Source organism: Peromyscus maniculatus, chromosome 6 (genome assembly GCF_049852395.1).
Source record: "Peromyscus maniculatus bairdii isolate BWxNUB_F1_BW_parent chromosome 6, HU_Pman_BW_mat_3.1, whole genome shotgun sequence".
NCBI classification, from domain to species: Eukaryota; Metazoa; Chordata; class Mammalia; order Rodentia; family Cricetidae; genus Peromyscus; species Peromyscus maniculatus.
Window position 1 is genome coordinate 124,570,855 of NC_134857.1, and position 22,560 is coordinate 124,593,414.

Below are 22,560 nucleotides of genomic sequence, written 5' to 3' on the forward strand. Positions count from 1 at the left end.
CCAGATGGGTTTCAGCTGAGCAGGGTAGTCTCACCAATACCTCCAAGTTGTTGGGTTTCACAGGATGAACAGCTGGGCCCTGGGTTGTCCCCAGACAGAGTGCCCAGACTCGCCCTGGTTCCGACCCACGGAGATAGCCTCTTCCCCAGGTGTTGGGGCCAGGGGCGTCCCCGCTCCAAGCTGCGTCCGCCCCTCTCAGTCCCCGGGCCTGTCCACTCCTGTGGCCCTCCGCCACAGGCCCACCTGCGTCCACTTGTCTCAACCGCCAGGCCTGTATGTCCCTGTCAGCTGCCACTGGGTCTGTCTGCCTCTGCGGGCCGCCAACAGGCCTGTATATCTCTGCCAGCTGCCACCGCGGGCCCACCTACCTCTGCTTGTCACTGCTGCAGGGCCCATCCACCTCTGCGGGCCGCCACCGGGCCTGTATGTCTCTGCCGGCTGCCACCGGGCCTGTATGTCTCTGCCGGCTGCCACCGGGCCTGTATGTCTCTGCCGGTTGCCGCTGGGCCTGTATGTCCCTGTCGGCTGCTGCCACTGGGCCCGTCCACCTCCGCAGGTCGCCGACCTGCGTCTGCCTGTCTCCGCTGCGTGGCCTGTCCAACTCTGTGGGCTGCCGCCGGGCCTGAATGTCTCTGTCGGCTGCCACCGCCGGGCCTGTCCACCTCCGTCTGCTTATCTCTGCCGCAGGGCCTGTCCACCTCTGTGGGCCGCCGCCGGGCCTGAATGTCCCCTTCGGCCGCCGCCGCCGGGCCCGTCCACCTCCGCGGGCCGCCACCACAGGCCTACCTGCGTCTGCTTGTCTCCGCCATCTTGAATCCACTCTATTGATACTTTTTTCCACTACTTTTTTCTTGTCTGTGCATTGAATTAGTTTCCCAATGCTCCATGAAAATTAGTCTTTCTTTCTTTCTTTCTTTCTTTCTTTCTTTCTTTCTTTCTTTCTTTCTTTCTTTCTTTCTTTCTTTCTTTCTTTCTTTCTTTCTTCCTTCCTTCCTTCCTTCCTTCCTCCTTCCTTCCTTCCTTCCTTCCTTCCTTCCTTCCTTCCTTTCTTTCTTTCTTCCTTTCTTTCTTTTTGGTTGATTTACACTGCAAACAGACATCATTTTCTCTTTCTGAGGTTTATATTGTTTCTTTGTACATTTATTTCTATAAAATTACATATTATATTTAGTGCAATAGCTTTTGCTATATTAATATTTGGAAAATGAGTTGTTCATTTTAACTCATCCTCTTCAAAGTTAGATCAAGGAAATACTCTGATTTATATAGAGCAACTTAGTTGATTTTAATTGACTCAGATACAAAATTTACAACATTGAACATTCACTTTTATTTTATAAAGATTGTGTAGCAGACAATGAGAATGGTAAATTCATTCTAAATAAGATGGAATTTTAGTTCTGCTACAATTTTCAGTTTAAAATATGAATAAAGTTGCAACAAATAGAAAAATTGTCAAACTGGGTGCAGGCATTTTGGTACCCAAACCAGGAATAAACTTGACAGCCTCGGCAATGTTGGAGACCTCTGATCTGAGGATGGCTTCATTGATGCCCTGAATCCCAATGTAAGCTTGGTACCATTTTCAATATTTTCTGGTTTGAATTTAAATTTTTCCTTTGAGCCAGCCTCTTTAGGAGTAACAAAATGAGTATTCACTATAGTAGCCTTGTTAAAATCTTCTATATGCCAAGAACGCTTACTCATTCTGATGACGTATCTATGCGCTGGAAAAGAGACAGGTGTTAAGAGTTACCAGGACGGTTCTCTGTACTGCACTGCACCTGTGTAGGAGTTACCAGACTTGCATGCCAAGCTTTAGTGATGGAGAGCCCAGGTACACTTTGTATCTGGCTATCTCGTCTCACTGACTTTAAAGACAAGTATATGAACAGTTATTTCAAAAAATGTCCAGTTACAAAAATCACAGAATTCAGTATCGGTAATACCAGCCTGCCACCCAGTGTCCAGGTTTCTTTTTAGAAGGACGTAGAAAGAGCTTCACTCAGTTTTAAGTTAGAACAAGGAACGCATAATGTTCATGTGCAGTAAAGACCGTGAGTATCTTCTGTGACTTTTTATTAAGTTGAAAGAAGGAGTAATGGGGTGGGGGTGGGGCACTCAGTGAGAGACCAGAGAAGAGATGAGGCTGAGTCAAAGGCACAGAAGCCGGATGAGCACTAATTACACTAATGTACTCGGGACCTAGTGCGGCCTCGACCAGCATCTTGATTTCCTTCTTGTCATCCTTCTTGTCACATAAGGTGAAGATTATCTCCTTTAAACTGGGTTTCCAGATCTGTCACTTTACTGGGTGGGAACACAGGAGTGTGGCCCCCACCATGAGGTGCTCCAGACACAGTGAACGAAGTTCCAGACACAGTGAAGGACCCTCTAGGGATTTCTGTGTTTACCATAACAGTGTCTGTGACTACTACCGAATACTCAGATCTTGGTGGATTCCATATAATTGTATCTACACACCCGCAAAAAAAAAAAAGTAATTTTCTATGTTTTCATGTCTGTTTTTGTAGGTTGATCTTGAAGCTACTCAGTGCTAATGTTGATTAACAGCAGATATTGAAACGTACAACGTTTATTGAAAGAAAAGCTTGTTTTAACAGAATTTTGAAATGGATGAGGGAACATTACATTTTAGTTAAACTATATCTAACACTTGCCTGTAAATTCTTTTAGGACACAAGTTGTATTATCTGTATTTGCAGCTCCAGCACCTAGCACAGAGCCTGCATCATAAAGATGCTGAGTGAGCTTTATTGATGTAAATGGAATGATGACTTGAAGGGGTATTAACAAAATATGCAGAGATATGGTCTATGAATCCACTGACCTGAGTTTGACTTTGAAACATTCAGATGATTAAAAGGAATTACATGCCTGGATTTTCAGTAGTCCATTATGATTTTTGATGTTTGTTGTATTCATTAGACCTAAAACCACACATATTTCTGTTTGGATGTTACTTACCATTTTCAACATAGCCAGGTACATATAGAGCCTTGTTTGGTTGTTTTAAATTTACTTTAGTGATGGTTTTTCTTGCCGTGACCCTGACTTTTAAGCTGTATCTCCCATTTCCATGGTACTCTGCAAAATATCTTGAGTAGACGCCATCATTTTTGAGTGTATCAGCACCTTGGCAATGGAATGTAAGAATTAGTTATCTAGTTAGAAAAATGACAGTTGTGACTGTGAGCACAGGTGATGTCAGTGATTTCACAGATAAGATAGCACAGTTTCAAGTACATGAATCCTAGAGTCACATCGTTTTGCTTCAAAGCTTGTTTTGGTCACATGATGACTCTGTAGTGTTGGAGTAATTCACAGTAGGTGTTCAGTCCTTTTGTGGTGCACATTTGATTAGTAATAGCTGTTCTTATTTCATATAAGAAACTTACCAAGATAAGAAAATATAGAGAAAATGAAGTACATTAAAACTGACAATGGAGATGGAGAAGAACTGTACTCAACTTCCTTCCATGGTTCAAGTAAAACTGCTCACCAGCTCTGAAGATGACGATGGTGTTTACGTCTGTGCAGAGGTTTGACACATTACAACTAGATTCCATTCACTTTGAAATACAGTTTTTAAGCCTACAGAGGAAGCATTGAGATAGAGTCCAGAGAGAGAATTTTACATTCTGTGGTGTCAACTCGGGTTCCCATTACCTGCCCCGTTGTCCCAGAGCTCCAGTGTGACTTGATGTCCATCTTCAGCTTCTATAGTGGCTGTGACACTGGCTCCCAGAACAGGCAGACATCCTTGGCTGACTCGTGCATACACAATCATTGGGCTAGTGTACCATGCTGTGTTTTGACTCACGTGAGCAGTTACAATTACTGGGGGTGTGGTAGGACTTCTTGCTCTAGTGGTCACCGTCACTGTTAGTGACTGAGATTTGCCAGCCTTATTAAAGAGGCTGTAGGTCCAAGTTCCTGTCTGAAAAAAAACAAACAAACATATATTAATTGCTTTGATAGTGTTTTCTTATTCTGTGCTTACGATATATAATTACCTAGAAATGTAAAAAGAATAATCATTTCTTGTTTGATGATGAGGAGGGAGCCAGGGCCTCATGCAAGCTAAGCTAGTACACCACTCAGACACTGCCTCAGCCTAAGTAATGATTTTAATATCTGATTTCATAAACTAATAACATGGGTATGAGTTGCTATGTGTTCCATTAAGATTATTTTTAAGATGACTTATCTGTTACTGTTTTAGCATTGAGAACACAGAAGAGCACTTTTGCCCCACCTGCAGGGCTACAACAGGTTCTCGACCACCCTAAGGAGGGAATGTAGGGACAGGAGATACAAAGGAAAACACACCAAGTCTAGATTCTGATCAAGGTGCAACTTCATTTTCTTCCAGAATGGTTTATATAGTTCCTGCAGAGTGAGGGGAGCAAGAAGCTGTCATCTGTATAAGGTGGGGCAAGCTAACAGGATGTTTGTATAGGATGTTTACAGGGTGAGAGGGTCAAGGGCTCTGACTCAATGTCCTGTTGCTAGGTAACCTGACTGTAAGATGATCTAGTTCCCTGTCTTATCGGGGGTTCTGTATTTTTCCACTAACTAGAGATTCTGTCCTTGTCCCTGACAGCCTTTATTTTCTAATATAAATTGATAATTAATGAAAACCAAAGAATAGATTACCTCTGCGATGCCTGGTATTCGAAGTCGGACAGAGAAAATATTTAGCTTATCATCACCTCGGAAATCTGAGGTTGTGTATTTTTTTCCTTTTGGATCTTGAAGAATAATTTCTGGCTTTTGAATTGTCCAGGTGATAACAAAGAATGTGTCATTGCCAATGGTACTATCCACCAGTACTGTACCGTTTATCAATTCCTTCCCTTTAATATTCAAGGCTTTGCTCTCCAATTGTTAGAGAAATAAAAAACAAACATATAAAACCCCCTATGTTATTACTATGGAATTTTAAAGTTTAGCAGTTCAATTTTGGATTTAAAAAATATTTCAGTTAGAATTTTTAAATATTTTTTCAGTAAAATAATAGGTAAGTAAAAAATTAAATTATTAAAATTAAATTTAAAAAAACTATAAAGAGTAAAAATAATATTATAAGGAATGAAGGACTGGAGGAGATGAGGCATGTGTAAGCCATGAGAACCAATTCAATAAGGAAGTGCTTCCTGTATACAACAGAACTGTTTTTTAAGGAAGAGTTATTTGTTAGAGAAGACTAGTTAGTAATTAGGATAATAGGAGTTTATTACAACAGTGAGAAGACAAAGGGTTTTGCTGACCTGCAGAGCCTGCTCAGAGATGCTGCCACTTCTAGATGAAATCCCGCTGAAAGCATCCATGAGGCCATTCACATCGTGATTGGCATAAAAGCGAAGCCCTCCTGAAGGGGAGTTTTCAATGGGAAAGCCTAGTTACTTGTGCTGTCATTGATCTATTTAACCCTCTATTTCAGATGTTTAGTTACACTCCACAAAACATTACGTCTCAAGATCCTCAGTGTTGTAGTGTCCCACGCAGAATTCTACAATTACTAAAACCTTGCTTAAAGTAAGTGTGATAAGAACAAAGGGAAATTAAGGAATTAAAATTGTTTGATTGATAATTAGCCACTAAATAGAAGTGCATGCTTTCTTAGCAAAGCCTGAATGCAATACAATACTACAGAAATGAAATTTAAACCAGTTCTTAGAAGCTAATGGCTTATTTTCTAGTTGGATCAAAACCACATCAATGATAATTAAATATTGACCGTTTAGAACAAAGTAAAGATTGATGAAAATAGACAATGGAGACAAAGGAAGAGGGAGATTACTTACATGTAAGAAGCTGAGAAAGAATAGGTTACAGAGGAGAAATGATTGCTTAAAATATGGTGTTCATTAATACTTATGGAACTAGTAAGTGTCAGGAAGTCCATCTGGGTGATAACTGCAGTAGCCACACAAGGCTTAGGATGCACTGGGACCTGACAGAAACACTCCAAGATGGAATGAGCCCTGAACGGGTAGTCAGGCCTTTCAGGCAAAGCATTTACAGCCTCTGGTGTCCATTTGCCCTTCCATAAAATTGGGATGTCCAAACATTTTCTGTGGGATTGAATGTGTTTTTAAACTGAGAAATAGTTTTGGACGCAGTTGAGAAACCATAGAGAAACAAGGTTCTGATTAGCGGTATTGGTTGAAATGGGGAGCAGAATGAACGGTGACAATCAATAAGGAAGAACCTGAGAAGTTCACATACGGAGGAGTGAGGGGCGGGGAGAAAAGAACCCGAGTGGGACCAAGCGAAGATGAATTTCTAGACAGGGAATTTTTGAGCAGTTTTCAGCCTATGGAGAAGAACATGTGTGGCAGGACAGACTACAGACGATTGTCCAAACACTTCCGAAGTTGTACCTGTCATGTCGGACAAGGTCTCCAGTTCTCTAGCAGCGGAAGGCCCCAGAGCGATGGTGTGGATGACGGCACCACTGCTTTTGACTTCCTCAAAGCATGAACTTATCTGGCCATCTTCCCCATCTGTCAGCAATATGATCTCAGAACCGGAAGTCCTCTGGTCACTGGAGGTAATTGCCTGAATGGGAAAAGCCACGTTACTAATCACAGAAAAATGATTTCTGAATAAATGAAAAGCAAGAATAAACTGTCTTTCAGTTGGAGGAGTCCTTGGGCTTCTGCCCGAGCCGGAGTCTGGATTTGCCTAGTCTTCTAGCAGGACACAGAGGGGCTGCAGAGAGCAGGAAGGCTACTTTTCTCTTCTTGCAGATGACTTGTTTTTATCGGGTTAGAATATCATATATGAGGAGCTCAGGAGCTCACCACCCTCGCTAAAAGTTAAAAGTGGTCAATGGCAAGTGACAGTAATTAATTTTCTTTTTTAACCTGGAATCCGCTTCTGAGTCCATTGCAAATTGAAGTTCCATTCCCGACTTGTCGAGGCAGGTTTGCACTGATCTCTAGGTAGGAGTTCTCACTGGTCATTCTTGCTAGAAGGTTTCGGATTGTAGCAGTGCTATCAAATGTGACCAGGCCAACCAAGGATCCCTTTTCAATAATTTGAATTAAGAACAGCTCTGCTGCTTGGTTCATTCGGGTGAGATGAGTGATAGGGTTTCCCTGTAAAAAAAAATGTGTATATAGTATATATAGACATATGAAGAACCCAGGAGTCTCTTGAAACCTTGTGAGACTGGTAAAAGACAAGAATCACCAAAGACCATAGATCTTGGCAATAATTCTTTGGTGTATTTTAAAGTTTAACTTCTTTATGTCATTAAAAATTAAACCTATGGAAAAAAATCAGTTTGGCAGTTTGATAGTTAGCTCAGCGGTTAAGACTTCCCACCTCTATCTAAGAAGAAACAGAGGAGGAAGAATGGATTGGGGAGGGGGTAGGTGAGGGTGGAGGGGAAACTTTGGTTGGGATGTAAAAACAAAAGAATAACTGAACAAAAACAAAAATGAAACAAAAAACAAAAAAGAGTTCTTTCTGCTCTTGCAGAGAATCTGGGTTCAGTTGTCAGAACCCAGATATGGCTCACACTGTACCCTCAATGCCAGAGCATCTGATGGCCTCTTTTGGCTTTTTAGGCACGAGAAGTCTCATGAAAATATTAAGTGAGTAACTATACTTATATATACAGAGGATCTGGTGTAGACCCATATAAGCCCTGAACTTACTGCTTCAGTAAATATGGCATAATTATTAAAATCTTTCACAGAATCCTTTTTCACATGGGGAGTTTTTAAGGCATATTATGTAAAAGATCAGATTACAATTCATACAAAATGTAATTACATTTTTGAAGAAAAAGGTAGACATTAAGAATAAGAAAAGCATGAAGTGATATGTTCAATGGTGGAATCATGGATAGTTTCCATTTTTTCCTCTCCTTATTCTTTTTTGAGATGAGATCTTGGTAGGTTGCCCACATGGGCCTAAAGCTGATAGACACAAGTGGTCTTCCTGTCTCAGCCTCCTGAGTAGCTAAGATTAGGCAAGCACAATCTCACCTGACTTTATTTTTCTGTGTGTGTGCAATTAAACTTTTTTTTAGTTAGAACTAAAAATTATGAGATAAAAATTATCCATAATCTTATAACCTCCTTCTAACCATCATTTTTTAATCTCATTTTTCATTGACATAAACATATGTGTGTTAGTTTATTACAACTAAGATAACATTAAGTTATATTTCTGTATTTAACTTAAATACTTAATTTGAGAGTGTCAACAAAAAGTGTCTTACTGATTTCATGCTTGCTGATTTATCTAGGACCAAGCAGACTACCCGCTGTTTGGACTTCAGCAGTGAAAATGCAGGTCTGGGCAGGGCTACTTTTCCTATCATTGGAGAGGAATTCTGAAAATCAGCAGACTTCTTGATTATGTTCCATGTGCTTCTGCCATTGCACATTTTGTTTTGTAGGTTTGGGGCTTCTCTATTGTGGGTATTTTTCTGTGCAAAATTTAACCACCTGAAAAAAAGAAAAAAAAATTCAAACATGATATTGTAAAAACTTGTAAGGGATCACCTTCTTTTCCAAATATGAAGTTAGCTACCTTGTGCATCCTGAACAGGATTTGTCTCCTGATGAGAATAACTTTATAATCAGGTGTTTGGACATACATTTTACATGCCTCTAGTGCAAGTGAGTCATACTATCAACACACACACACAGCTAATGCTTTTTGGATATTTTAAAGTTAGACCATCAATGAAGAATGGAGGCTGGTCATGTGATTAAGTCACCTTCCTGTTTCCTCATCTAAACATTTGAGGATCTCCCATTTGGAATTATATTTACAGAAAGAGTGTTATGGCTTCTGGTAATTTCTGTCCCCTAAAAGTGGAATAGGAGAGATGGCAGTCCTTTATTGTCAATGCTCCACATCTCCGTAGTTGGCCCAGAAACTTGAGGACAGTTACTCTAGCCATTTAGCTTGTTATTAGTGTCGATGAATGACACATATTAACAATACCCTTGAAAGATAATAAAAGTATAAGAGATGTACACATTTCTCCTAGTGATGAATTGCATCTAATAATTCTGTCAGTAGATGTTTTTATTACTCTAAACCCTGAAAATCCTCTGCTGGAGAGGATTTTGAATGTTCTTACCACAAAAAAGAGCATAAATCTTTAAAATAATGAGTATGCTATTTAGTCCTATTTCATCATTTGACATTCTGTCTATTGAAATGTCACACTGTATCCCATAAATTTATTATATGTCAAGTAAAAACAAAAATTAAAAAGGATTGGGTTTATCTAGGGAAAGAGATGAGTAGATATTTTGAAAATACATTATCCATTTTAAGATAAAAATTTAAGGCTTGTTTTGTACCTACCTTGAATCAAGCACTGAGCTTAAACTTATTTATATTAGACTTTATAAACATAACAATAACAATGAGAAACAAATATTTCAATTTCATTTTTAAAATAAGCGGACTAAGTATCATAGTTAGTAATGGTCTCTCAGCGACATCTTGAGAATGACAGGGTGGGTTTCTATGTCAAGTCCATTGACATTTGTTGAAACCCATCAAACTATGTATTTAAACCATTATCTCTGTGAACTTTTGTTCTTATATCTCTCTATTTTATGGAGGCAGGGCCATGTATATTTCCCAAATATTATAATTTTATAATGGTTTGGTAAACTTTAGTGAGAAGAAAGTGGAAAATCTAGATGTCAGCTGAAAACTCCATTGTAGATTACTTTGGGAGTGATAGGAATAAACACTTGCGAGAAACATTAAAGTAAGGTTGTTATTCTGCACCCAGGCACAATAGACATCAGTAAGAGAAGGATTTAAGAAGTTATGTGACTCACTAAGAAGGGTACAGAGCTACATTTGAAGATAACGAACAGGTTAATAAGAAGGGGTAGGATACTATCCAGACACCCTTGACATGGGCTGAATGAGTGCTTTTCCTTCTCTTTGTGGGGATGCTTACTATCATAGACTTATATCTTCATCACTTGATACTTTGCAAGGATTCTTTCTTGAGTAAATGGAAAGTACTTACAGAATCAAGACTTTGCATGAACATTATGGAGTCCCTGGCTGCTTGGGCTTTGTTTGGGATAAATGTACATTTGGGCTCATACAGTCCTGTCTTTGAATCTCGATGGCATTGCCTTGATATGCAGATGCCTCCCTGACATTCTTTCACCATGATTCTGCCAGAAATGTGAGTGGAACATCTATGATAATGAATTGAATTACTTTTGTGGTGCAAGCTCTTGAACCCATGGCCTGTGCATGTTAGGTAAGCCCTCTACCACAAAGGTACACCATCAGCCCCAGTTTTGAAGCCACACATTCTGTTTTTAAATTGAACTTAGGCAAGTCAGCAATAAAGACCAATGTTACGAAGTCTTTTTCTCAGTGACAACTCTGTTTGGTCATGCACAAGCATTTCATTTTGACAAAAGTAGGCACAGTGATTGCCTGTCCACACCCTTGGTTTTAGTAAAAGCTGTATTTTCTATGTACACTCTTAAGCAGGCATTGGCTTCTTGATATGATCAATAAATATATTTTCCCTGTGGTTTTGGCATAAGATAGTAATTTCAAACTTACATGGATATTATAAAGATTAAATTAGGTAAGAGTTACAGAGGAATTATTTTTTTTTAGTGAGGACAGGAAGTCAAAATGTGCTTAAAATCTTCTTAAATTTCTATGTTTAAATTATATGGTTTTCAATTTGGTACAGTAATTTGTAGTTTACATTTTTATAACCAGTAAGCTGCTAATGGAAGAACTGGAAGGACACAGGTGTCAAACCGTTGGGCTTCACGACAAAGATAGTTGTCAGATCCCTGTCAGAGAATATTAAAAGGATTCTAAAACCTTCTTTATGTGTATAATTTCTTCCTATTCATACTTCATGATATTAGTTCATATTACAGTTTGTATTGCAAGGATAATAGTAGTTGTAATGTATTTCAAGAGAGATGGCTCTAGGGTTGTCTGAGAAGGTTATCTTATACATGATGAGACTCAAAGTTTCTGGGAACAGTGCAGGGACACTGTAAATGTGGGTTTAGAGCCTTGTTTACACTAGTATATATCTTTTTATAACTGATGATAGCAAAATGCATTCATTTGTTTAATGTTTTAAATACTTATCATTTGATAATCCTTTGCTTAGTTTTGACTTTGTTAGAAAACTACAAAAACAAAACAAAACCCATAGTCTCAAGGATCTTCAGCCCTATTGGGAGAAAACAAATCTCCTGGATGGCTAAGGCTGATTAGTAGAAGTCTGAGAGAGGCACACACTTGCTCTCTGGAAACTCTCTTCAGGGTATCTAACCTCCAATGGGAGGAGCAGAGAGACTAAGAGGAGAAACAGGTAAAGGTTGAATAGGTATTGTCTAGGCAAGGGATAGTTTTGTGGGGTGGAAGTTGGGGTAGGCGGCCATGCTGAGAGCAGCCCTACCTGTGTGCAAGACTCAAGGCAGCTTGACACACCACACATCACAAGGGGATGGGAGTAGAGGGTTCTCTAGCATCCTCCCTGATCTAACTGATATTCTCTCATAGAATTATTTTCTCCAAACACTGGTTCCTATTGTTCTCAAAACTTCCTCAATATTCTAAGTGTTTGCTACTTTGAATTTAAAAGTCAAATTAAACATCTTACCAGTTCATGCATAGGGCTTTTGTAAATCTAACCCTAGAACTGTACTTGAACTACCTAATAGAGAATGCTGAAGAGCCAGCTGTAAATTGGAAGTTTTAGCGTCAGATTAGGTCACACTGTGATACCTTGTTGCTTCAATAGTGTTCTTTTCAGACATGTAGAAGGGCCGGTCTCTGTTATACTCATCAAATACTCCCCACCGGAGATGGGCCCACTCATGGACAAAGACTCTGCCTGAGAGAGAAGATTGTCATCTATAAAGCTGTAGTTGAAATAATTTAAGGATGATTTTTCCTTCTACTTTGAATTTCTTGCTCATCTGCTAACCTGAGCTGGAGACCTCTAGAAATCAATATTTTTCATTAGCCCAAAAAAGATAAAATGGAATGAAACCAACAAATGACTCATTTAATTATCAACTTTATATATACAACAGGATGATTATAATCAGCATATTTCTAAATGAAGGTATTACTTAATGTTTACTTTACTTTACATTTTAGAAATCCACATTAATAGTGGTGGTTTGCTCTTTCCCAGTGGAAATATGAAGTATAAAATATATATTTCTACCTCGGGGTCCATACATAGGCAAATTTTCAGTCAGTTGGAAGTTTGGAGTAAAATGTATGTACTGTCCTCTGTCTCCACATTGTCCATATTGAAGTGTGTAGGGATCATCTCCATATTTCAGATTAGGATCAGCAACTATGACGTCTGCCTAAAATGCAGAAGAACAAACCCAGTCAGATTACAAGGGTTTTAGAAATGACATTTTTCTGAATGGAAACACATGAACTATGAACCAAAGGCTGAGGGGCCCCCAGCTGAATCAGGCCCTCTGAATAGGTGAGATAGTTGATTGGCTTGATCAGTTTGGGAGGCAACTAGGCAGTGGGACCAAGTCCTGTGCTCATTGCATAAGTTGGCTGTTTGAATCCTGGAACTTATGCTGGGACACTTGGCTCAGTCTGGGAGGAAGGGACTGGACCTGCCTGGACTGCGTCTACCAGGTTGATCGCAGTCCTTGGGGGAGGATTTGCCCTGGAGGAAGTGGGAATGGGGGGTAGGCTGGGGGTAAGGGGAGGAGGTGGGAGGGGGGAGAATAGGGGAACCCGTGGCTGATATGTAGAACTGAATGGTATTGTAAAATAAAATAAAATAAAATAAAAAGAAATGACATTTTACAAACAAGGATAATTTCTTTTACACCCATAAAAGCTGTATTACTAGTTTTATTCCCAACACAATTAGCATTTACCAAAATGTACATATTCATTTGTAAAAGGCACAGGAAAAAGTTTAAGAGAGGGATATGACACCTACTTGGTCATATGATTCTCGTTTTGGTGTTAAGTACTCAGATTTTGACTTCCAGGTCATTGGGACCAAAATGCTTTCATTCCTGAAATAAAATCTTCTTTTGGTGGCTTCAAACAGGTAAGTAGAGGCTTGAGTTATCATTTCCTGATAAAATTAAAAGTGCATTGTGGTAACTGAAAGACCCTAACCCTTCAGGCTTGCACTCCCCAAGCCCCAGGAAATGAGAAACTAAAAAAACTAGTTCGAAGGGCCACCTGACTCAGCCATTATTCAACCTGTGACAATGTAACAATGTAAAAAGATTTCTGTTAAGAAATGTGCTCAACTGTGACTGGGATAGTTGCAAGTGTTCCAGGAAGGACCACCATGACCTGTATGTAAACTCCACTCCTGCCTTGATACCCCCCTTGAGGTTTCAGGAAGAATGTACCTGTTGATATAACTGTACCCCTCTGTGATCACTCTGTAACTAGACCATGATCTTAGGAAATTAGCCTCTAGACATAAATCAATCGAAATGACATTATATGAAAATTGTAATCTTGTGGGTTTTGTGGATTTTTCCTTTAAAAAGCACTCACGGGGCTGCAGTAGGTTGTGATTCTTGCTCTTGGGAGCAGAGGAGGCCTTCTGTACAGAAGCTTCAATAAAATCCTCGTGCTGTTGCATCAACTGGACTGGAGTCTGGGTTCTTGGGGCACCCACTTGAGACCCTAAACTTTGGGGTCCAACAGTAACAATGTCACACAATGAAATTAGCATTAAAGTATGTACATAAACTAGAATCGAATCAAAGCCTCTTTACCTCAAACAGGATAATTTTACAAAGTCTCTTAAATCGTAAGTTTCTTTTTACGTGCCCAAATTCATGTGTGCCTTTACCTATAACCTCTTGAGGCCAGCAGTGAAGGTTGGCATTAGGAGCAAAGATGCTGGATCAGTTATAAAAGTAATTAGGATTGGAAGTCTGTGGGAGATGCTTGGAAAATTAAGGAAGGGTTAAGCATCTAACTTAGCAGTCAGAACCCAGTCTACAGCAGAAGGGAGGGGCTGGAAAAGAGGACCATGGTCAATATCCTAGAGCTGACTAGGACAGCAGATCTGCAGTGCACTGGGCATTCTCAGCTGGACATGCAGAAATGGTTGAATTCTTGCTTCACCTTGGAGTGCCAGTGAATGAGAAACAGGAAGCTGGTTGTTCTCCTCATATTGCTGCTCCTGTTAGCCTGGATCAGATTATAAAAGTTCTTCTGGAAAAAGGTGAAAAAGTGAATGCTGTCAATCAAAATGGCTGCACTCCCTTTTCTGTGCAGCTTTGACAAACAAGCTGAGATCTCTGTCCTGTTATAAGAAGGTGGGGCTGATCCATACACAGATGCTAAACACCATTATAAGGACCAGCAATGAATCCAATGCACCATCAGCAGCAGAGAGCAACTGAAGACGGTTTTGCATTTCTGCACTAGAAAGCTACCACAAACACCTAAGAGGCTGAGGGTCATACTTCTCTACATTTTCCTGTGATGAGGATAGAGTGGAAGAAGCAAGGTGGCTGGCCACCCAAGGAGCAAGTGCATACCAGAGAAGAAGGAAGAGAAGACACCCGGGCAAATGGCCAAAGGTGGCCTGTGTTAGTACTCAAGAGAATGGTGGAAAGTTGAGTGGTCAGATTTATTCTTTATATGTTTTGTCCCTAATGTCCTGGGAATTAATGTATTGTGCACAGAATGTCTTGCATGGATGATAAGTTTTCTCAGTCCAAATCTTATATTTTATACAACTTGAGAATTTATAGTTTGGCATATTGTTATACTTGATGTTGACTTTGTCATTAATGAGCACACTATACATAGAGAAGAGATAGCTAAAAATAATTATAGTAAAAATTTCTCCTTAACATCAAGTACAATAAAAGGCAAAGTTTTACCAAGTGGTAATAATAAAACTATGAAAGGTTGGATAGTTTCATTTCTGTCATTTATTTTATGACTATAAGTCAATTTCTCATTTACATAAGTGTTAGAATCCTCTGGACCACATCTTAGTGATACTGAGAGGATCTAAGAATAGAGCACATGTGCTATGTGCTAAAAACCTTTTATTACAAGTAAAATTAGAAACAAATTGATATAAAATGTGTCAGGCTTGTTTTCTTTAAGGCAAGATAGGTAAGGAATTTAGGTTTTCTGAAGATGTGCATGTGGGAGCAACTGATGTTAATATATAATAAAAATAGAAAACTAAGCAGATACTCATCTTGACTGTAATAATACTGCAGACATGATGAATACAGTCAAAGAGTGTGTGTGTGTGTGTGTGTGTGTGTGTGTGTGTGTGTGTTTAAATGCCTAGGTAAAAAGAATTATTGACATGCAAATATGCAGATAATAAAACCCTCCTTACCTTTATGCTTTGGATGAGTCTTTCATCTTCTGGCACACTGGGGTTAATTGCAATGACCACACCCTCATATCCATTGTTGTTCAGATGGACTATGGTGCTTTTCACCTCCTGCAAGAGATGCAGGCTGAGGAACAGAAGGACCTTCAGACCTGGCACCATGTTTGGACATGCTAAGTGAGGAAGCTACGAAAGGAGGGTCTTTATGTGTCTGCCTCACTCAGGGATTTGGATCCTGTATAGTGAAATACTCCTATTTCTTGATGACCTTCCTTATTGCATTCATTCTACAGATTTAGCTGCTCAATGTCAGTGGGGATTATGGTAAACACATTCATTATACTTTCTAAGACAGATAAGGCAACAGGTATTTACTGAAGTGAGCCATCTTTTGGGTTGTTTGTGTAGTTATCCTCATGGTTGTGGGTACTCTTCATTGCCATGAGCATCACCATCACCAGCACCATTGTCAGACAGCACCTGAGGTCTAAGTCTTCGGCGTGTTTATAGGGAGAGACCAGTAACTGAGAAGAAAGCACCAGGAAAGAGCAGATGGAAAGGCTTGTATTAGAAAGCAAACAACAAGAGGACTTAAGTGGGAGTGGCAGAGATTTATGACTTTATATTCATCCTTGAGATGTGAATGCTGTAAGTACAATACTTCAAAAATGGCTGTGGATCAAATGGAGACTTTCTTTTATTATCCTCCATGATAGCTACCTGTTTGTTTCAGCTTTCAAATGGTATTGAATGTTCCACAACCGTTTGTAACTTGAGAACTTAATATATTTCACCTAAATTTCCTTCCTTCCTTCCTTCCTTCCTTCCTTGCTTCCTTCCTTCCTTCCTTCCTTCCTTCCTTCCTTCCTTCCTTCCTTCCTTCCTTCCTTCCTTCTTCTTTTCTTTCTTTCTTTCTTTCTTTCTTTCTTTCTTTCTTTCTTTCTTTCTTTCTTTCTTTCTTTCTTTCTTTTTTTCTCTTGATTAAATAAAGAGCTTTACAGCTTGATTAGTTGCACAGCGTCATTATGAGTTGGCTCAGGAGTCAGATCAATGTGAGCCTGACTCCTTGTCCTAGTCACTTAATAGTCACATATTTCTATGTTAGGGTTGCATGACTCTTTTTTATGCTTGTCTTTTCTGAAATATCTGAATTATTATGAGATGTTGGAAACGCTAAATGAATTAATTTATAGAAAAAACTCATGCACGTGTTCCGACTCCTAAGAAGCCTCAATAAATAGCATACGTTACACATATAGGCTATTTTGCTAATCAGTGTCTCTTTTTTCATGGTTAAATTTTGTACAACTGTGATTATTGTCTTGTAGTGTTTAAGTGGGGTGGGGAGTGAAGAAGCTGTCCTAAGACTAGAGAAAGAACTGTGGGTGCCAGAGTAAAAACTGTAGCTCCTTGGAGTGCATTTATCTTTAACGATTAGCATTATCTTATCCTTGCTAGTCCAACCAAGATTTTATAGTACCATCTACAAAATCCTCCTAAAGAAATCATTTTCTTTTCTTTGAAGTTGCTTGAACTGTTCTTATTGTGTACTACTGGCCTTGCTTTTGCTATTTTGACATACATAATATTTTCCCTTACTAGATTGTAAATTAGCTTGGAGGTAAGACATTTGTTTTAGCTTCTCAGCCTCAATTTTGAGACCTGTAAAATGAGAACAGTGATACCTGTGAAAGGAATGTTGTAAGGGTTGAATGAAACAACGTGTGGAGCTGGATTTAGTGGCTGGCACTTTTGCCTTATACAGTAAGACCCTGTTGCAAGCAAGCAAACAAATAAAGCAATAAAGAAAAGACTGTGTCATACTATTCTGGTGCATAATAGACTTCAATAATATAATGTGTGTTCCTTAATTTTCCTTATTCTTCTAAGTTCATGGGAAGAAATTAGAGCTTCCTGTGCCTTACCCAGTCCTCTGTCTTCAAGTACAGACATGCAAAAACTCCAGCATTGCCTCCAAAGAGCTCAAAGCCTGGTAAATAGATTAGAATGGACTCATAGAGGACTCAAACACAAGACAGGATGAAAGATGCCACTTAACTCGAAGAAGCCAATTTGGAATGGCTTCTCATGATTTTCAGGGACCACCCCAGTCAGATATGGGTGTCCCTGGGACGAAGGTCCTCAAAGGCTAGGTGGGTAAGTATTCGGTGATGGCAAACAGAAACAAACACAGAGGCAGTTTGAATCAGTGTATCATGTAGTTTTTAAGTATGGATTTTTATATATAGTGAAAGAAGTATTAAAATTCTTAAAAGATGTGTTTAGTGAAACAATCACAGATAGGACATGTAACATCATTGTCATTTGGCAGAGTAAAGCTTGAAATCATCCAAGGCAAAGGTTTTCAAGAACAAGTTAGTGCATAAAATCATCCAAGGCAGATGGCACATTCTTAGGAACAGGTTAATACATTTTTATTGTTAGTTATTGTTTACAACTAGTACCTAGTTTTTTTTTCTTTAAATCTTCAAGGTATAAATTTAGATTATTAATTTTTTGGTTTAAGGCTTTTATTATATATCTAAGCCCATTTTAAAAGACATATATGGTGGTATTTTATTTGTACTGAAATCTGATTTTCATTGTAGGTTAATAAATAAAGTTGCCTAGGGGTCAGAGCTATTAGAGCCATAGCAAGAGCGTGTTGTTGTTGTTGTTGTTGTTGGTGGTGGTGGTGGTGGTGGTGGCGGCAGTGCAAGCCTTTAATCCCAGCACTTGGTAGAAGAGCTAGGTAGATCTCTATGTGTTCAGGGATATAGCCAGCATTGGAGACACACGCCTTTAAGACGTGGAGGGCTGTACTTACAGGCAGTGACGAGGCAGTCATGTGTTTGGGTTTACAACCAATGAGAAGGCAGAACAGAAAGACTATTTAAAGATATACACATAGGAAGTAGCTCTCTTTCGGGGAGGTAGGAGCACCGCAGGAGGTAAGATTTTAGCTCTGAGCTCTGACCTCTCGGTTTTCTCTTTTACATTGGTTCTGTGTTTCTTATTTTAATAAGACGGTTGGTTACATCTACAGACATATGTAGAGTCATATGACATTTTATTGATGGAAAATTTTATCTAATCATTGTACTATTTTATAATTTTGTAAATGATTTATGAAGTAAAGCTTTGGTCTTTTTGGTCATAAGGTCATGGCTGGTGACACTACCTCAAAGGATGGTTTCTTATCCATATTTTTCACCTGAAATCTTATCCTAGACTATCAGAAACTGCCTTGTAAATATGGAAAGAAATAGAGATAAAACAGATAGATTGCTATGAGAACTACCGCTTAATAGTTTGCTCCAGCCAAGAGTTTTAGAATTTTACAACCAGTTCCAGGTGGCCTCCTTCTTTTGAAGTTCTCACCTCAATCTGTGGAACTTGTCACACAGATTCTACTGGAGTTGGTGTGGCATCTCATTTTGTTTTTTAAAATTTTTTAATTGAAGTTCATATATATCTGTTTTGGCTGTAGAGATGGAAGAAGAGACTAGTCGGAAGATGACTGGAAAAATGAGAAGAAGAAGAAGAAGAAGAAGAAGAAGAAGAAGAAGAAGAAGAAGAAGAAGAAGAAGAAGAAGAAGAAGAAGAAGAAGAAGAGGAAGAAGAATTCCTGATACTACAACAACAAAAATCTAATGTAACCTTTTAATTGAGTTTAATGACTGTAAAGCAGAGCTAATAGACTGAGCCAAATTCTTTAAATTGGTAGGTTTGACATGTGTTTTACCCATAGCAGAAATTTGGTATTGTAATTTAGCCATATCACGGGTAATATCATTGTTTTTTTAAATTTTTACCAAATGATTTTTAGTAAGATTTTCATTATGACTCTCATTATAAGGCCATGGTGTTACATATATGTTAATGAAAGCTGGCATGGAATTTAGTAGAAAGTTGTATTTTAATAAATTTTAACTCTTCTCCTAGTGTTAAAACTACATCCTTTAAAGCATCAAGTTTTAATTTTAGTTTTTTTATTATTTGTTGTCTTGTAAGTATTAAAGAGACATTTTTATTTAAATCATTAACAAAATGTGTAGTTTTTATGTCTGAAACTAAGGCAACTGTTGAGACTGTAAGTGAAGTAAGGATGTCTATTAAAAACACTAATGCCTAAAACTAAAGCTGTAACAAAGCACTTTGGTTCAATTAATTTATTAACTCTTTTTAGGACTTCTAAGGCTGTATTGTCAAATCAGGCATCAGGTTTTAGATTTACAGGAAGCATAACATGAAAAGGTCTTTGTAGTCATAAAATAACTGAATAATTTTTAATTAACATAGGATCAATACAGTTAGTTAAAATACATTTAGAACAATTGACCTGATAAGATTATTTTATTTTAGTAATTTTTAAATCTGAAGAATGTCCAGTAAGTGTGTCATAAGGATAGCCTAAACAAGATCTAATTGTCAAAGGAGTACTTTTAGATTTCCTAGGCTCTTTAGAAAAACCGTGTTAGTTGCAGCAAAAAGTTTAAATAATCCTGGAAAAACATTAGAAGTATATGAAGGAGAATGACTAACATAAATAGGTTCTACCCATCCTGGAGTGAATCATCTATTAATAGGCTCATTTGTAAATGTATCAGGCTTATATCCATAATATTGTAGTAACTGATTAGTTAAAAACTTTATAATTATGAAATGATGTGGCTATAGAGTAGTCATAATTTTTTTCACGTTTTTAAATGGATAATGTACTGAAGCCCTATAACCAAATCTACATTTAAGACATCTTGGATTAACATCATTAAGCAAAGGATCCCACACTTCATCTTTGTCCCCATATTCTTGTGTATAATCTTCTAGAGGCATGATGTTTTTGTCCATATAAAAGTTTCATTATATTATTATATCCCCAAATCATTATTGAAACTCCCATATTAACCTTCTATGATGGATAGGCAGTTTATTTGTAACTGTTCTATCTGGAGCATTGGAAAGAAAAGTTTTATAACAAGTGGGAAGACAACCCATGGGTGGTATTTCCATTAAAGTAACAAATATTGGAGCTGAATCTGACATTTCCTTTTATTTAATTACAGAGGAGGTCATATGAAAGGAAAAAGCAGGATGTCCTCCTAACAATTTGGTATATTATTTATGATTTTGGTATATAACTTATCTCCCCAACCCATGGGATGAAGAAGTGGAGGATGGGGAACAGAGGCCCCAAACGAGGTTGTAAAGGCATAATATAATATTATGCAGAGCAACCACCATAAGCACAGTGAGGAACATATTTTCTGTTGATGATGTTTTCCTGGTTTTAGAGACCTTTTGTTGTGCTTTTTGAATGAGTTTTTCTAGTTGTCTCCAAGAGGGTGGATCTGTCCTTGTGGTAGGTGACAGCACAGGGGGAGGCAAAGAGGCCTGTGGAGGAGAGAGATCAATGTCTTCATTTTTTGTTTATTATTATTATTATTATTATTATTATTATTATTATTATCATTTTTGTGTGTGGGCTCTCGATAGCATTTTTTTGGTGGAAGGTTCAAACAAGTCTGTCTGGGATCCAGATTGGGTTTTCTGTATTCTATGGAAAAACACATGTATATCCTCTTTCCGAGGTGATTAACACATTTGGCCCTCTCCAGGTGCCTGTTAAAAGATCCTTCCACATCACTGGAGGGGTTATAGTCTGTTGTAATGGAGCCCAATGTTTTTGCATAGGAGTAAAACCTTTATCATCTGTGTTAAGGTGATTAATGCTAAGTAAAGCAGAACTTAACAACCGATGAGACTAATAGTAGTGACCTCTAGATTTTAATCTTTGAAGTTGTACCTTAAGATTTTGATGAGTTCTTTTATGATAGTTTGACTTTGGAGGTTATATGGAATCTCTGTTGTATGTTTTATACTTCATTAAATGCAAAACTTTGCAAAAGCTTGAGAAGTATACCTTGGAGCATTATCAGTTTTAGTTCTTTTTGGTGGTTCTAACGAGGAGAAGCATATAATAAGATGTTGTATGACATCTTTTACTGGTTCATGTAGTGGCTATGACTGCATGAGGGTAGTTATCTACAGAAACATGCACACAGGTCAATTTTTCAAATTCTGGGATATGAGTTACGTCCATCTGCTGTGGGATGTTCTGTATGGCAAATGTGTTGCTCTGATTAGTTAGTAAATAAAACACTGATTTGCCAGTAGTCAGACAGGAGGAAGTATAGGCGGGACAAGGAGGAGAAGAATTCTGGGAAGTGGAAGGCTGACTCAGAGACACTGCCAGCTGCCAACATGACAAGCCACATGTGAAGATGCCAGTAAGCCACGAGCCACGTGACAAGGTATAGATTTATAGAAATGGGTTAATTTAAGATATAAGAACAGTTAGCAAGAAGCCTGCCATGGCCATACAGTTTGTAAGCAATATAAGTCTCTGTGTTTACTTGGTTGGGTCTGAGAGGCTGTGGGACTGGTGGGTGAGAGATATTTGTCCTGACTATGGGCCAGGCGGGAAAACTCTAGCTACATCTATCTGTCACAAAACTTGAGCCTTAAGTCCTTTTGAATTAACTCCCATTTTTGATGGATGATATGCATCAGGACAATGTTTACAATCCTTTACAATTTGTCTAGCCTGTTCTCACATCAAATTGACCATCCTTCTCAATGCCAATGCATTCTGATGATGTAAAGCATGACTTTCTAATGCTTGTTTAATCACAGTAGCAATCTAATATTCCTATGTTAAAAAATTTGTCATAGTATTTCCTGAAGCCAATGGACTTGGCAAGCCAGTATGTCCTCTAATATGTCCTATAAAATTTTTTGATTGAATTATATTTTGTAATTTTACAACAAAAGTGACATTATTTTTGAATATCCACATATAATATCTGTCTCTATATCAGGAAATAAACAAAGTACATATTTTGAATCTGTATAAAGGTTAAACTCTTTAGGTATATGTTAAGGGCAGCAATAACTGTGATAATTTCTACCTGTTGTGCAGAAATTTCTTTTGTCTTTTTAATAATTTTGGGTCTATCTTTTATATAAACAGCTGAAGTTCCATTGGATGAACCATCTGTAAATACCAAGAGGGCATCGGAAATGGGTTCCAATGTTACTATAGAAGGAAAGATTATCCCTGTTCCTTCCACAAACTTTAATATAGGGTATTGAGGTAC

At 38.4% G+C, this 22,560-nt stretch overlaps 1 protein-coding gene across 1 annotated transcript in view; it reads right to left on the minus strand.

The window, feature by feature from the left end:
- Nucleotides 1-1,372: 1,372 nt before the first annotated feature.
- LOC102920438 (calcium-activated chloride channel regulator 1-like) overlaps nt 1,373-22,560 on the minus strand; it is a 93,810-nt gene continuing 72,622 nt past the window's right edge. Inside the window, 16 exon segments of the mRNA XM_076575337.1 lie at nt 1,373-1,572; nt 1,757-1,871; nt 2,307-2,451; nt 2,985-3,156; nt 3,691-3,961; nt 4,681-4,912; nt 5,299-5,395; nt 6,411-6,588; nt 6,897-7,130; nt 8,264-8,467; nt 8,469-8,492; nt 10,052-10,229; nt 11,803-11,911; nt 12,251-12,398; nt 13,004-13,144; nt 15,404-15,924. Coding sequence (XP_076431452.1) covers nt 1,418-1,572; nt 1,757-1,871; nt 2,307-2,451; nt 2,985-3,156; nt 3,691-3,961; nt 4,681-4,912; nt 5,299-5,395; nt 6,411-6,588; nt 6,897-7,130; nt 8,264-8,467; nt 8,469-8,492; nt 10,052-10,229; nt 11,803-11,911; nt 12,251-12,398; nt 13,004-13,144; nt 15,404-15,562 — 2,562 coding nt within the window. The 5' untranslated portion in view covers nt 15,563-15,924 and the 3' untranslated portion in view covers nt 1,373-1,417.